At 33.1% G+C, this 17,534-nt stretch overlaps 1 protein-coding gene across 1 annotated transcript; it reads left to right on the forward strand.

Annotated features, from left to right (window-relative positions):
- Positions 1–13,721: 13,721 nt before the first annotated feature.
- odd (odd skipped) lies at positions 13,722–17,036 on the forward strand. Its single transcript, XM_018517040.1, has 2 exons — positions 13,722–14,402; positions 16,662–17,036. Exons 1-2 carry the CDS (start codon positions 13,822–13,824, stop codon positions 17,005–17,007), a joined length of 927 nt encoding a protein of 308 aa, XP_018372542.1. The 5' UTR covers positions 13,722–13,821; the 3' UTR covers positions 17,008–17,036.
- Positions 17,037–17,534: the final 498 nt, after the last annotated feature.

The raw sequence follows: 17,534 nt of genomic DNA on the forward strand, positions 1-17,534 counted from the left end.
TCTTCTTCTGGGAGGTCCGAAACGATATGTTTCATCAACGAAATATTTATCTAATGTATTTCAATGCTTGTGCGATTGGCGCCTGGGCCAAATATATGTATGTTGGCTATTGTATATGGAACAGAATGCGACAATCTTTAAAATGCATAAAATGCATATATCTACTCTCTTACGTAACGAAAACGATAATCGCATTCTCTGACGCATAAATAAGTAATACGAATTGTTGAATTTTAACTGAGATTGTTAGTAAATTAATGAAATTTTTTAATCTATTACGAAACATTTATAATTTGCTTTTATTCGTGTTATATTTTAAAATATTTATAAATTTATATGGTAACTATTAACAATATTATATTATACAGCGTTTTATATTATAGTGTTTCATATCATTACAATAATTACATATGTGAAAATCTTTGCATGAAAAATTTATGTTAAAATATTAAATTATGCGTTATTTACTTCTCTGTGATTGTATTTACTAATGAAGCATCAGTAACACTAATTTACAAATTTTGAATAACTTTAGTATAAGGAAAAAAAATGTTTTTAAACACTGAGTTCGAACTTGTCGTCAGAAAAATTTCTTTAGATCGAATTTTTAAGATGTAGTATATATGTATAAATTTTTAAGATATATGTAGTATTTCTTTCTGAATAATTTGAATGCGATAAGTGACGAGCAAGGAAAATTCCGTCAAGATTTTGATGATAAGAAACGTTATACTCAGCATTTGGATTTTATAACTCTCAATGATCAACGGTATCGTTATATTATCGTGCAGCTTTCCATACATATATAATATCTTATCATATGTGTTAATATAACGATATCGAAAATATGTAGACAACGTGATGGGGAGACATTCAGAGTGCATTTTGTTTCACGCATGATGCATCATTTGTCCTGAATGTTCATCGAATATTAAACAAAGATAAACGATACATTATGTATATCATGTGTGAAACGGAATGCACCCTCAGAGTAGCTAATGTGTCTCAATATTCGTACAATTTCAGATATTAAGACATACCTGCCATACGTCTGTATATTGTAGATTTTCTTATCTTTTAAGCGATATATATTTTTCGAAAATAAGGCCCTTCTTGTTTGATGGTAGGCTAAGAAAACACGCATTCATTCGAAGAACTTTAGTAATTTTTCGTTAACTATTACTACTTTTTCGTTAATATTATTACTTTTACTACAAGTAATTTTTCGTTAACTACTGCGAAAATTGTAAATTAGTACAAAGTTTTTTAATTCAGTTTAGTTCGTTGTATTCGTATATGAACAGTAAAAAATTATGAGACACCTTGTATATTAAGAAAAGCAGTCTTTCTTATATCCTAAAAATATATCATGAGAAAAAATATTTCAATGATTCGAACTCAGCTCAACATAAAAAATTACTCTGGAAACAATTTTCATATGCTTTTGCATAAAATCTTTTAAACTAATTTGCGAGCGTTCGTGATTCTACAAATTTATGTAATTTTAATATTATAATTTTATATATATATATATATATAAATAATATATTTTACATATTTGAAAGAAAAACAGGAGAATAATTAATATATCTATTCTAATCCTGAGATTGGAATGTTATTTATGATTTTCTATTACAATCAGTGTTAATAATATGGATCAAGTATCAAGCTCTCTACATATATAGTCAATGTACCTAAATCGTACTGTAAAAGAAATTTTGAAGGATTAACAAAAAATATCATTATAATGTAATGTCTTATGCGATTAAAAAATAAGGCGTAACGTAATTATTTGAAGACCGCTCACCGAGCTCGATCTTATTAGTCCGATCGTTGAATGACGGAAAGCAGACGCCACGTAGAGAGTATCATCGCAGCCGCCGATTGCCGTATAAACCTTTTAACACTGTCACGCAATAGCTGTGCTCTTTAGCGGCGTGCCAGTTCCAAGTGTTATGCGATCTATAGCTACCGTTATGACAGTTTTTTTTTTGTTTTATTTACGATAACGAGATTTTTAAGGCGCGCCTGCGAATTGCGCTAATATATTTAAAAGGTGCACATAATACAAATTTTTATTCCAAGAGAGAATTTTAAATAACGATGTGATATCGTAATAATATGCAAGAAAATTACGTTACGAATTATTAATTAAAACTGCAGAAATTAAAGTGGCTCTATAGCTGTTTCCAGGATCATCACCAAATATGTCATTACTTTTATCTTTTCATTATTCATCACATATCGCTGCGATAGAAAATTAAAGGATAATGAGAATCATTGTAATTCCATTTTGCTTTTTACATCCATTATTTATGCTCGGCCGCGCAAAATGCACGACTGGCTCTGCACGAGACATGTAATACTCATCGAAATTTAATGCAATTCCATGATGATAGAAATACTTGATTATACACGGGCTGTTAATCGCACGACGATGACTATTTACGTGATATTATGTTCATCATATTCTCATGTAATTACGCAAGGAGGATAATGAAGCGCTGAAATGGGCGTGCCATCAAGCGCGCTTCTGAATTTCAGTCTTTGCTGTTTGAGTCATCGCAATAATCAGAAGCACAACTCGAGAAACGGGAAAGACATTAAGAATTGGAAATTTATTGAAGCAATGTAATTTTTATTCACGTCACTTGTAAATAATTTGCTCGCAATTCACAGTTTATATATATATATATATATATATAGCGTTTAGTAATATCTAAAAATGTATCCGCGAATTTGCATATGAATATTATCAAGCACTAAAATTCGTTTTAACCGAAAATAGGATCATTTCTCTTTGATTTATTAATACTTTTAATATACTTTTTCGATCTTCTTTTTTTCTAATTACATACCTTTGATTATCGTGGTAACTTAAACAACAAAAATTAATCGTCAAAAGGATATTTTATTTCTAATTAATATTACAAATTTTATGCATAAAAATTTATTTATACTATATATATATTTACGGATAAATGTATTTATCAAATATATTTATATATATAGTATATATAAACTTTCATACAAAAAAACCTCTTTGCTGGAAACAATTTGCTTTGTCATTGTGTAATAAAGCAAGGGTTAAATGTTAAACGTAATCCGAGAGGACGATTTCCCCATCACGTCACGAACAATAATTGCAAGATTTGCGAAAGACCAGCACTCGAATTGAATTACCGGAAAACCGAAGCTTATAGACTGTATGTACTGTCAGTTGCTCTATTCGGAACACGCCTTAAGGAAATAAAGGATCGTCGTCTGTCTTTTTCGGGAGATTTGTAGAAGCGGAGATTTCTCGGAAGTGGATACTTCTCGCAATATTGAACGCACTTATCAAAGAACCGTGGAAGCACACGATTGTCGGTCTTCACGTGCTTTGCACAGTGATAAGATTTCTTCGATAGCGCAAACGAGAATTGATCGTCAATGAGAAAGCCTTCTCTTAAGTTCTTTGTCGTCTCAAATATAAAAATCAAATACTCGACAGAGATAATTAGAATATCAGCAAAATATTAAAATGTATCTCTCATAAGTAATTATTGATTGCAGTTTCTGTTCATCCACACATATCTCACAAATATATAATTATATATTTTATTGTAGTATATATATTTAAATTTATCTATGCGATATGAATAATACATACGAAATGCACGTATTACTCATTTATTTAATATTTTAATTGCAGAAGGTAGAGCTATGAGTGTAAAACAATTTAATAATGAGATTGTAGAATGTCTTTAATTATATCCGATTTATTAACAGTATATGTCATCTTGTATACATTTTTAGATTCCGATAAATGCAGAAAGAATTCACTGTGCGCTTCATCAATTGTACGGCTTATATTCCTTACGTCTACATGTAATTTAGAATACCATATGTCGAACTTATCCTTTACCCATTGAAAACGCAAGAATTTATATAACTCAATATCCGGCGGCACGATGTATCGCCGACACTCTTCGGAGTACGCTTCAAAGACAGGGCTGTGATAAGAAATCTTTTCAGCCTAAAAAATGTGTTAAAAATTATCTTTCCAACTCGATCCAATTCAATAAAATTTTAATAATTACCGCGTTCACACACACGTATTTTAAATTTAGAATAACAAACGGAGCAGAAAAATACTGATAACTGAATTAATACAAACGTAAATGTTGCTTTTCAGATGTGTTTAGAGGGGTCATAAAAAAATGGCAAAAGATTTCTCATTTCTTAATCGCTTATAAGACCAAGGCGTTTTGAGAAAATTTTTTTTGTAATTAAACGAACTCAACGAGCTTATGATCAAACCTGAAATACCATTGTGGATGAATTTTCACTCAAATGCTAATTCAAGTTTACAATTTGTTATTTCTTAGACTAACAACGAGATTGTTTAACATTAAAGTTCATGTTATACTAAAATTGTACATAAAATAGTTCTGTTATTCTAACACCATGCAAAAATTTATAAAATCGAATTAAAAAATTGTAAAAAAATGTTTTTGTAATGTTAATGTAAGAATATGAAAAAAAATGTGGATACCATTCCAGAGTTAAGTTCAAGTTAAGTTACCATATTTTGAAAGTTCGATTCCTAAAGTTTCCTGGTCACCTTGCTGGGGTGATACCGATTGACCACGGCTCGATTGGACACCACCAATCACAGCGACCGGTGCTTAGGAGCTTTGTAGTCTCAAGCGCTGTGAGTGGCTCGTGTCCAATTGAGCCGTGTCCAACTGGGTGCCGCCCCACCTCGCTTCGCTAATCACGGCCCTGCTTCAAGGAAGTCGCGCGCTGTGTACACGTCGCGGTGTGCGTATAGGTACACACACGTGCGAACGCCACGCGAGCATAAAACAGCTTTGCGCCGATAGCGGCGCCTTTGATGTGCTTTCGTCCCCGACTACCTCCGCCGTAAAATTCTGAAACGCGCTGACGTACGTGCGCCGCGCCGTGTCGCGGAAAGCGATGATCTGCCTTTGACGAGGCGGAACGATCGCTCGTTCTCTCCACGAGATTGCTAATTTCCCCGATCACGTTCTAAGCAGAGCTCTATTTAAAATCATTTAGACCGTAGATGTATGAATAATGCAGATTCTGATGGACTTGGTAGAGGAGAGGAGAAAAAGTTTCTGCGAGCGGAAACTTGAAAATCGAAGATAGCTGATAAGAACGATTAGAGAGGCATCGTTTCTTTCCTATTTACTTTCCTTTTATTATATATTTAATATGATACTTTACTAAAATTTTTATTTTTTGTAATATTTTATTTCGCTGCATACACGAAGATCGCTTCGATGCGTGGCAAAGATCAGTGCATGTCCCCGTTGACATTAAAATAGAATTATTATCGATACGGTAGCACGGTTGGGCAAATGCTGAATCAGCAAAGGCCAGATAACAGCCGATAAGAAATAAGTTACACGATATCGATGCTCGATTTAATGGAGTGGGTGTGGCCACGGGATCGAGTACAAGCTGCCGTCGAGGAGACAATCGAAAACAATATATGCACATGTGCTCTGCCGGTGAAAAAAAATGATTCAAAGAGATTAATCGTGTTTGATCTCTGCGCGTATATCGTTGTTGCGAAAGTCGGGTGGTTGTTCGCGTTTGCGCATTATACCGGCGATTACATAAGGTTTGCGTGACAATATAAGTAGAAAGAGAAATGACGGATCGATATTTCGAATTATCTCCAATATTTTTCGAGATGTACTTCCTCAAAGTATAGTTAACTGAAATTTCGCACGTAAATATATCACGAAACATTCAGCAATATTGCAGCAATATTACAACGTTTCTGGGATGTTCCACGCTGTCTGGATTTCGTAATCGCGCATATTGTAATTTTATTAAACCTTAAAACACGTAAAACTTTATGAAAATATATAGTAAACACATATAAATCTGAGATATAGAAAGCAAGATAAGAAAAGATAATAAAAAAGATAATTGAATTAGAAAGAAAAAAGAAAAATGATATAAGTGCGTGAAATGAATAAAATTAATTTTTTAGTTAAGAATTATAATAACTATAAAGTGATTGACAGAGAAAAAAGAAGAGAGAGTGATATGTTCAAAAAAAATTATTTATATTATTAAAGAGATTAGTTCGTTTTTATGTAAGAGAAACATTAGTTTTGCTCATAGTAACTGTAGAATAGAAGCAGCTTCTCTTATTAGTCTATGCAAGAACTGTGCGTGCAGTTTAAGTGGTTTGCCACACGTATCGAAATAAAATAGCAATAGAGATACGTGATGTAAACTGTTCAGTAGTTTATAAAGAGGATTGAAGTCTCTGTTTAAGTTCACACACCTCGTCCAACTTCGCGTATCGTTCCACACATGGGAGTTAAGTACGTGACATCTTACGGCTGCGTAGATATTATCTGAACAGGGCATATGACACCCCGAGCTGAGAGAAGCTGGCAGAAGCGATGGGCGTCTGTTCAACTATTGAGACTAAGCAGATGATATCGCCTATAAATGATTTGAAGTTTAATAACGGGACAATATACACCGAATGCCGTATGGGTTCAAAGGGGATGATCGGTAAACGAGGCCAACAAACGTCGCTCATTGCTTTTAAAGTTCCGCAAAATTTTTAGACATAATCGAGATCTTTCTGTTACAACTTTGGCAAGTAAATTTTGTTCCTGTAATATTTTCAATGAAAATTTGATATATCAAAATTAGAAGATGAAGGACATATGAAAGAAAAAAATATTTACTTACTTTATTTTCAGTGAAAAATTAAAAATACAGATGTAAAATTACAAAAAATCTATAAATTATATTTTTTTGTCTTTAGTTTTGTTCTATTTTATCTGTTTTCTACGGAATAAGACAAACGAAAGTGCCATTTCTAAAAGCTCTGCGCATGGTCTACAATTTCTACGTGATTATAATGAAAAAAATATTCAAAGTTAGTTGTAATACGGATGAGGTCTAAAAATATAATAAGAAAGAATAGAAAAGTCTTTTTTTTTCAGTTTCAGTAACCTGAATCCTACGGTATTTGACATCTGTGGTCGAGAAGGAAAGCGAGAAATCAGAAAATCACTGTGTCTGTTTTTCAAGTGGCAGTGGTTCCGATAGGCTTCCAGAATGCCACTTGAATAGTGTCGAATTAAATATGACGTTTCACCTTTTTTAAAAACACTAAACTGAAATGAAAAGATATTCGCAATAATATATAATCCATATATTTTTAATGATTTCTAACTGGTTTTTGCTGATTAGAATTTTATTTTGCACGCTTTATTAATGAATATAATATAAAAAAATACATAACACAACATAAATATAGGAATTTAATAAATTATTTATAATAAGTTTATATATATTTCTTTATAAATAAATATATTAAATAATCTGGACATAAATTTTTAAATTGTACACGAGAAAGTTATAAATACAAAAATCATTTTAATATATGAAAACGAAATCATAAAAATTTGTTATAACGTAATTTTTTATAATATGAAATAATTAGTACATATATTTCAATTTTTTAATTTAATTGATACATTTACTTTTGAGATATTTGTTAAATTGTCCCAAATTTTTATTATCATTTCCTAAAAATTTCTATTTGGATTTAATGATTTGTTAAATCGATTACTAATATTAAATTTGCTCTAATTTTTGTAGCTTTTATTTACAACACAAATAATCGAACTATTTCTTCGTTGAACATAAATCTTCTCCCGTGGAAGTTTACTCCACATAAAATGGTCCCGTTTAAATCACAGTCCAGGTCGAGTTGTGACAAACTTTTCACCCTTTGCCATGAGAGCAGTTAATTCTGAAAGTTATGTTATAAACAGACTGTCACCGTCTGGTAAAGATGCCAGTATCTCGAGTCTCAAGTGTTCTTGGACTTTGAGAGGACCTAAGATAATCCGCAATGAATGATACAGGAAGAAGGTGGGGAAAAAATAAAAAAATTTGTCGGCTTTCATAGAAATCAACCTAGAAGCAGTTTGAGAATAGGTTTGTGATTGATGCTTCCGATAATTATTATATACTGTATCTTACATTATATACAATTATATATTGTATATAATTGTAACAGTAAGTAAATTTAATCTTACAATTAGTATAAATTAATAAAAGAGTATATTGCGTCTTATAATTCGTAAAATTTTGCGAAATTTCTTTTTATTGCTTCTCCGATTTTATTACTACCAGCTAATTCAACTCAACTCAATATAAGATAGAGTTGAATTGTCATGAATCATGAAGGTGCTAAGTGGTCTATCAGATTTTTTATCCTATATACAGAAACTAATTTGAACGTGAATTCCTCGATCAAATCGAATGGAAGCACTCTATGTTTAATCTATGTATTTTACGCAAACTACGTGGACGCAAAAATTCATTGACACGATATCCTATCCACAATCTTGTGATTTTATTGCCAACTCGAATTTTTTCTCAAAATCTGAACATAAATTTTACGTAAACATTTCCATTTTCATTTTAATACATGTAATCCATGTAGAATTACTGATAAAATTTAACGAGAATAAAACTAAAGGATAGTAATATGTGGAATTAAAATTAAATAAAATTACATCAATTTTCACTCTATGTAATTCACATTGAAATTTGAATATTTCGATATTTTGACGTTATTTCATAACACGTTACATGTGGTTACACCAATGAATTTTTGTCTACGTTGTCATGTAAAATATATGGATTCAACGTAAACACTACGAATTTGTTTTTATCGGGAAGTACTTGTTACTCGTGACTAATTACTGGCCGCTTTTCTAAAGATATATTTTTCACCTATCAATGCATATGAGTAATATATATTTTGACTCTGAGATTTTTCTTTTATTTCTAAATAAATTACAGATCTGTTAAATAAATATATTTTAATAAACATACATTTTTACACGCATGTTTCTACACGGTTTTTTATTCTGCTACCTCCCATGCATATTCGCAACATTAAACGTGCAATATTAAACTGAGTATCTTTTAGAAGAATAAAAATGGTTTTAAATTTGTTAACGTTTCTTTTTATTAAAAAAATACGTGGTAAAAAATCTCAGGACGTATAAATACATACTGCCGTTTCAAAGGAAACTTAATCCGATGTTAGAGAGAGAAGCAGAGAGGGTGCAATGCAAGTTCTAGCAAGTATATGTTCAATTTGGTAGTTCCAGTACCTGTGTAGTTTTGCAAGGAGTGGCAAAGCGCAAACGAGATGTGTGTGTGTGTGTGAGTGAGAGAGAGAGGGAAGAGGGGAAACGAGAGAGATAGATGGATGACGGCGACGTACAAAGACGCTTCAGGGGTGACGAGAGCGTGCGAAGGGGGTGGACGGGCGGCGAGGGGATCTGCCTGCCTGATGGAGCTTGAAACTGAATTAACCATCCCTGCCCGGGGCCCGTGATCTCGTCGCAACCTCATCTCGGCGACCATTATATTTGTCTTTGTATGCTAAACATTTTGTGGAATTATACGAGACAGGTTTCGAAGAGTCGTCTCTCCCTCTATTCTCTCTCTTTCTCTCTTTCTCTCTCCCTTTCCCTCCTCCTTCCTCCCCCAACCCTTCATCCTATTTCTGCAGCGTGATCGAGAAACGATAACGATTACAGGGCATACCTCCCTTGTGCAAGATTACTTTCCAGGCGAAAAGCGATCAGTGAAATACCGTCAGTTTCCCATGCGCTTTTTTTATGCACGTCGGAAGAATTTACGGGAAAAACGAGCAGAACACTATACTCGCGTTCGAAGTTGGCAAAGTTCAGAGAAATATCCTATACGCGTGTGGTTTTTTTTTTTTTAAACGTAATTACCCGTGTGTTTCTGATACCCCAACATTATAAAAATTTTCAATATTTCGTTTGATGATTTATAATGAAATAAAGATTTATAATATTCTTCTATACATTCTTTTTGTCCTTTTGATAAAAATAAATGCAAATTTTTTTATTGTAAATTTTATAATAAAGATAATAATATAGATAATTTTGTACTAAATGATATACATATAATGTATAAAAAGCATTTATGTATTTAGCAAATTTATAAGGCAGAAGTGTCCTGAATATGCTTTGCGAGTAACGAAGAGATAAAAATAAAAAAGTTTATATGCAGATCTTCTATCTACGAATAAAAAATTATTCTTTAGAGGTGTTTAATAATACTTATAAAGTTATATTCGTTTTTACTTTTCATGAATTTTGTCTTTACTTATTACAGAGTGAGTGGAGAACAAATTTATTAATTTTTTATAAAAATGATTTAAAAAATTATACATCAAATAATTAATATAATCGATAGTATTACCAAAGAAAAATCGAACATTAAGTTGTTCAAAGGGTTTGTAAATGGTAGAAGCGGTGGAGCGCATCCGAAATATCTTTGTAAATATAACTCGCCTACGTCATTTCGCGCGATCGACAAAAGCTTCCTTCTCAACTCGCGAATGTCGATATGCCTTTACGTCGGTGTCATACTGTCTGCGCTGTTATAAATCGATAAATGGATAAGATAAATCTTTACATATCATGTTGTTATCGATAATGATACTATTCATGTGGTATTTTGTCGCGCATTAGTTATCGACTTTCTTTGTGTTCATTTTACCGAAACGGTATTTTAAAACAATTAAAGGAGAATCAAACAAGGCTAATGAGAGTACAGCGCGGTTAATCGTGCGCAAAATTATATAAAAACTTTAATTAAAAATTTTTATTCCAATAATATGATGTCATCCAACAGTTAATTGAACGTTTCGACTCTATTTTGAGAGTTCTTAGGCCCGATTTCACGATGTATGGTTATCTAAAGATTAAAGGTAACCAAGAAATTCATGAATGAATTTCATTGATGAATCTGTTGGTAATCTTTAATCTTTAGGTAACCATATATTGTGAAAACGGGTCTTAGTATATTCCTCGGGTTTGATTTTCCGATCCCATTTGAGAGGTCAGCTTTTTAGCCTCTTCGGGCAGCAGAGGCTCGCTTATGTTTTTGCATTTGGTAATAGTTCGCATTCTTACTTCTTAGAATTTGTCAACACTCGAGGGAACCTACAGTTTAATGCCGAATCCGAACGGCGAACGCGAAAAATCGTGTATACGGAGTGCAGGTGAGATCAAACCCGGATCTACAGATTACTATATCAATCGCACTGAGCGGCGAGCCACTCGGCGCTCCTATTTTGAGTCATCTTCAGCAATCCGGATACATTTTATACTTATTATTTTATATATTAATCTTCAGAGCGTATTTTAAAATTAATTATTCATTATTTTAAAATTAATTATCCAAAATGTTTTTATTGAATAAATTCTTTTAAAAATTAAGCTTTTAAAATTAGATACATTTTTCACATTTAGATCGGCATTCATAGTCGGTTCTAATTTCAAGATCGTCTTAAAGTAATGTCTTAAGACGCTAATGCGGCCCTCTGATTGGCTCGTGACACCTCGAAGCCGAACTTAAGACGATCTTGAATATAAAAACTGATTATGAATACCGGCCTTTGCTTTAAGTATCATCTCTCTCTCTCTCTCTCTCTCTCTCTCTCTCTCTCTCTCTCCCCCTTCTTTTGAATTTTATTTACCTAGTATAAAGATTATCTTGCATTGAATATTAAGCGTTTAATATTAAATGTCATACAAAAACAGCGATTTAAGTGATAAAAATTAAAAGACAGACATCGTGTGTGTCGTCATCTTAATAAGAATTTTTTAATTCCAACGCATTAACGATTTTTGATAACTTAAAATGTGTATGATAATAACTACTTGATAAATATGAGATTAAAATCAATTGTTTCCCAAACAGGTTCCATCAGTTTGTTATTCATTAATATAGCTTAACGTAAAGATTCATCTTCCTTGACGTTGATGTAAATTCGTAGCGAATGTATCGGTAGCATCGATAACCCAAATATCATGCTGTGCTGCATCGTTAACGTATAATGAGATTACTGGACCATACATCGGAAAAGAGTATTGGACGAGAACGAGGAAGATGAATTATGGATTATGTTAAGAGTAAAAGTGCCTGTCCCAATTAGTAACTACACTATATGTGTACAACGAAACAATGGTTTTACACATTATTAAAAATGATTAATCTATTGCCGTTTTGCCTTTCGAAAATTTAAAAAATAAAAAATCTCAAATTTTTTACATAATTACAAAACGTCTGTATAGAAAATTATATAATTAATAAGAAATTCTTGTTGTCAAGTAAACATATATTTAATACTAAATTTTTACAGAAATATAAAGTAGATAACCAATATAAAAATTTTCCCCAAAAAAATTTATTTTCACTATTAATTATTTATAATATTTTAATTAACAATTTTAAATAACTTATATAACTCTTTTAAATCATGAAAGACGAATGTTGTCATGCATTTTATTTTTTCCACGATTTTTATCGGTATTTTTTAGAAAAATTAAAAGTAAAATATAAACCTATTCGGCTAGTAAAACACGATGACAATTTATATCGTTTTACGAAACATGCTAGTGGCGCCATGTTGTTTATATACTAATGGTTCGTGATATGTAATCCCTACGGTAGGGGTGGTTCGCGCCCGTCGACCCTGTGGTTGGCTCGCATGAAAACTTGCATGAGTCGATTATTCGATGCATCATGCTGGAAACATGCTCGTCCGTTCACTGCAATGGAGTTTGTAGTAACAGAATTGTCTCCATTTTCATGTATATATACGTTTCGGTTACATACGTTTACGCGCGGGGATTTACTTTCGCATATGAAAAATTGTCATTTATCCATTGAAATAATGCATTTTTTTCATGTAATTTTATCGTAGTCGAGAAAAATCGAGAAAAGTTTCTCATACTAGCACATCTCGATAAAAGAATAGAAAGAGCCCTTAATATTTCTCCATAATAATCGCCCGTTTTTTCGATACTTTAACAAAGAGAATTTTATTTAAATTTTTGAACACATAAATATTCATTAAACATCAAACTTTTTTCTTCTATGCTTCGCTATACTTTTTTTTTAGCGTAAGAAATTTATTGTTAAATCGAGGAGATAAAGATACATTGGCCGGTTTCTTCTCGACTCAAGCAAGATTGTTCACCATTTATAGTCTGTGGCATCCGAATCTGACGAACTTACGTTAATTTACACGAGATTACGTGTAAATTTTATCACCGAGCCAACATATACATATATATATATATGTGTAAAGCGTGTACGTATGCGTGGCACACACGCTTGCACGCGCGCACATTCCATCTCTCATCATCGTAACATTTTCAACTTACGTCGTCGGAACATGAAACGTCTCCTCCTCCCCTCTACGGCAGCTCCATCCACCCCCTCCGGCGTCTTGCGGACGCGTGGCGACCTGGCGACGGCGGCGGCGGGAGAACACGGTTGTCCACGGATGGGTAGCGTCGCGACGCCCCGCGGGGTCACCCCAACCCGGAAGCTCCGCCCCTGTGGAAGTCGGGCCGCCAACCGGCGTATCCACGTACGAGACACGGTAGGAGGAGCCACCGTGTCGTCGTCGTTGGCGCCAGGTAAACGGCGATCCTCTGGGCTCGGCGCGGCAACTCAGCCGTTTAGTATCGCGCCGACTCTCGAGTAAATATCTTCTTGTTCCTTTTTTTTTTACCAGAGTCCCTTTCTCTCCCTCTCGCTGGTTCCTCGACTGCGCTCGCTTTCGTCACTGCACGCTTTCGTTCCCAATTCGAAACGAATGTGGGTCTCGCGAGCGAGGCGTCGATCGCCCACGATCGATCATTCTTGAAGTGAAGGTCATTTAATTTTCGCGTCAATCGGGTTTTATTTTGCCTTTTGATGCTCGGAGGTGCGGGAAGAATACAGATGGAGACGAAAACGGAGCCGCTGACGCCACCGCAAACCCCGCCGACGATCGACAGATCGATGCATCAGCATCAACAGCAACATCCGCAGCAACATCAGCAGCAACAACAACAACAACATGTAGTTTTTTCAACCTCGAAATGGGCCAAGTCAAACTTTCTCAACGGCAGATACATCCAGCAGCATCATCCGCAACATCTTCAGCCAACGCACAGTGCTAGCAACTATCAGACCACTCTCATCAGTAACTGGTTGAAAGACGCGGCCCTGCTAACGTTTAGGGGTTGCTGCCCCCAACGCCCTTATCTGTACTATCAGGGTCATCCGGGCACCATGTTCCCGGTACCGCCGCCACCGCAGCCTCCGTCGTTCCTCGCTCGAAGATCAACGGGTCAGAGGCCTAAGAAACAATTCATCTGCAAGTTCTGTAATCGACAGTTTACGAAGAGCTACAACTTGCTGATTCACGAAAGGACGCACACCGACGAGCGACCGTATTCGTGCGACATTTGTGGGAAGGCTTTTCGCAGGCAGGATCATTTGAGGGATCATCGGTAAGTATTCACTTTTAAAATTGACGTTTCAACTCCGATAATGATCAAATATGTTATATGTCTACGTGATACAAAATTATATCGTTTATGATACGAAATAAAAGTTGCAGAATAATTTGTAAAAGGGAGATAATAAATAATTAAAAAAATGGCATGATTTGAATATGTTAATGGTAATATAACTTGGTAACTCTTATTAAATTTTGTAGTAATAAGCTGTAATAGTGAATTTGGATAAATTTGAATTTTAATTTAACTGATTTTTCCTTAACTAATTGAATTAAAAGTAAGTAAAATTATATTGAAGTTGTATAAATATAAAATTTTTAAATAAGAATACGTTGAGTTAAAGTAACGCAAAGTTAATGAACTTGTCACAATAATGTATTAATAATGCGATTAATGGATACATTGAAGAAATAAATGTCGTGTATTGTTCAGAAGAATTTTCAAAATTCTTTGAGAACATCCATGAAGAACTAAACTTAAAAGTTTTTTCTTTTGATGTTTCCGGTAATTTGCTGTTCGTCTATTCTTATATCTGAACGTCTATTCTTTAATTTTTTGCACATATTACCCCTGACATGTTAAATATATTGTTTGTGAAAAGTCTTTACGGTCCTTTTTGCGACCTTCAAAAAGTATTAGGAGACACGGTAGTGTCTCGACATCAGTTTACATGATGTTAGATGAAACACGATACAAAACAAATATTTTATGACGTTTTTATTGATGAATAAACATTGGTGATTGGATCAATGATGATTGTTATATATTTAATTTAATTCTACATTTTTATATATAAGAATATAGATATTAAAATTCTTATAGAAAATAGATTTTGAGGAGTTTAATAGTTAATTCCTTTTAGATAAACTATTTATAATATTTTTATAAAATTTTTCTAAGATAGTTTTCGTTTCCGTTTACATTGATATCAATAGTCAATAGATAGTTTTTGTAATACTGTGTATCCAGATACGGTGAACGTTAAAGTTACATTATTTAGTGGAAAGTCGAACTGCGCAGTTCAACTTCCCCTAATTTTTATACACGGTATTGCAAAAACTCCCTAATAATCTGGAAATATTTTGTTTATCGTAATCGTTATCCCTCGAATGTCAGCGTAAAGCTTTATTGTATTAATTCGTTTATCTATACTGATATAATTTTCAGTTTATTCATTTCACTATTTAGCTGTTACAGTAGACCGAATAATTTTTCATAAAACGAGTACATATCCTCATCGCCTGCGGCTCATTTATCGATTAGTAGTGTTATTGTCATCATATCATGTAGTATCGGGATATTTTTTATAATATAAAAACATTACGCGTATATTATAATATTACATTTTAGTATTATATGTATTATTTGGAAAATCTATTTCGAACAAAACCTTTCAAATGCTTCTTAAATATTTCTGATCATACATATACGAGTATATGAACATAGTATGATAACGCAGGAATGCAAAACAAAGTCAAAAGATCAACAAACATCATCTAAGCATCAATTGATGTTTACAAAATCATCGTAGTAGTTCATCATAGTAACTCATCATTGTATATCATCATAGTATATAAATTCTCATTAATGAGAATTACTATGATTTCAGTGATTTTGCAATTAATTGTATGTTAAAATTTTCGTTAAACATTTAAAAACAATTTTTTACGCAAAAAATTTCATTTTTGCTCCGCTTATAAGGATTAAAAATATCGATGTCAATCATATAAGTTATCGTTATCAATGCTTGCTATCATCCGCATTCCTGTGAAAACAAGAAATATCAATTTATTTCTGTCATCAACTTATTGTTGATGATGAAAGCCAAATACAATTATATATTAATTAGAAGGAGAAAAAAGGTTAATGTTTATCGAAAATATATATAAAGTAAAGATTATCGAACATAAAAGAGATCAATTTACAAAATAGAAAAAATTACTGTAATATTTATAAAATTATTTTTATCAGAATATAATAATAATAATAATAATAATAAGAATATGTTCCGCAGAATACATATTAACAGTAACATTACATTAATATTATAATTTCTTCTTCAACAATATAAATGTAATATAATACAATTGTATGTAACAGTCACATTGTTGGATATTATATTGTTGATGTTATTGTTAGTTTGTGTTCTGCAAGATGAGGACGTAAATTCATTAACGGAAAACTAGGTAATAAAAAAAAGAGATTGCTAGCTCTCGGCAATTCAGGCTGACGAATTTTCTTACATTTTAGATATATACACAGCAAGGAGAAGCCGTTCAAATGCAACGAGTGCGGCAAAGGGTTTTGCCAAAGTAGAACTCTGGCAGTTCATAAAGTCATGCATATGGAGGAGTCACCACACAAGTGCACGGTATGCGGCCGGAGCTTCAATCAGAGGAGCAACCTAAAGACACATCTTCTTACACACGCGGACGTTCCGCAGGACCTCAGGATCGAGACTTCGGTAGCGTCGGAATCGAGGATTATGTCATCAGAGGTTAGACAAATAGCAGAGCGGGTGAGCGGTCTCCTACCAATGCCGAAGAGCACTACGCACAAGCTCGGCTTCACTATAGAAGATATTATGAGACGTTAGAAACTATAATTCCTTTTAATTTTAATCTGCGTGCATTTCATTTTTGCGTTTGCTTTGTATTATAATTTTTCGTTTTCTACGCATTATAAGGTCTACGGATTACGTTAACTCATATTATTATTATTATTATTAATATCATACACATTATTATATACTTTAATTATATATTTTTATTTGTGCGCTCTAGCATCAACTGGATTGGCTTCAAGAGAAAAATTGCTGGTAATAATTTTTAATTTTTAATATGAACGCCACCGATTCAATGGCCAAATTTAATTGCAACTTAGCTGTATTTTCTATTGATACTCCCCGCCCTTGTTCTCCCCCTATATTACTCGCAATTTTAACGAGATGTTATTAAGATATGCGACGTTCTGCCTCAAAAACGTATAATAAATATGAGATTTGTTCGCGTTGTTTGAAAGCCCCAATATCTGAAAAACGAGATAAATGTAAGTATATAAAAAAGAAAGAAAGCGAAAATATTGAAAGCAAAAAGTGCAAACAAATCTACGATCGTAACTTCC

Source organism: Trachymyrmex cornetzi, unplaced genomic scaffold (genome assembly GCF_001594075.2).
Source record: "Trachymyrmex cornetzi isolate Tcor2-1 unplaced genomic scaffold, Tcor1.1 scaffold67, whole genome shotgun sequence".
NCBI lineage: Eukaryota > Metazoa > Arthropoda > Insecta > Hymenoptera > Formicidae > Trachymyrmex > Trachymyrmex cornetzi.

Excerpts from the sequence above, each read along its gene's own strand:
- odd (XM_018517040.1), top strand. The coding sequence starts at position 13,822 with ATGCTCGGAGGTGCGGGAAGAATACAGATGGAGACGAAAACGGAGCCG. Across the intron at positions 14,403-16,661 it reads GATCATTTGAGGGATCATCG|ATATATACACAGCAAGGAGA; the intron begins GTAAGTATTCAC and ends CTTACATTTTAG.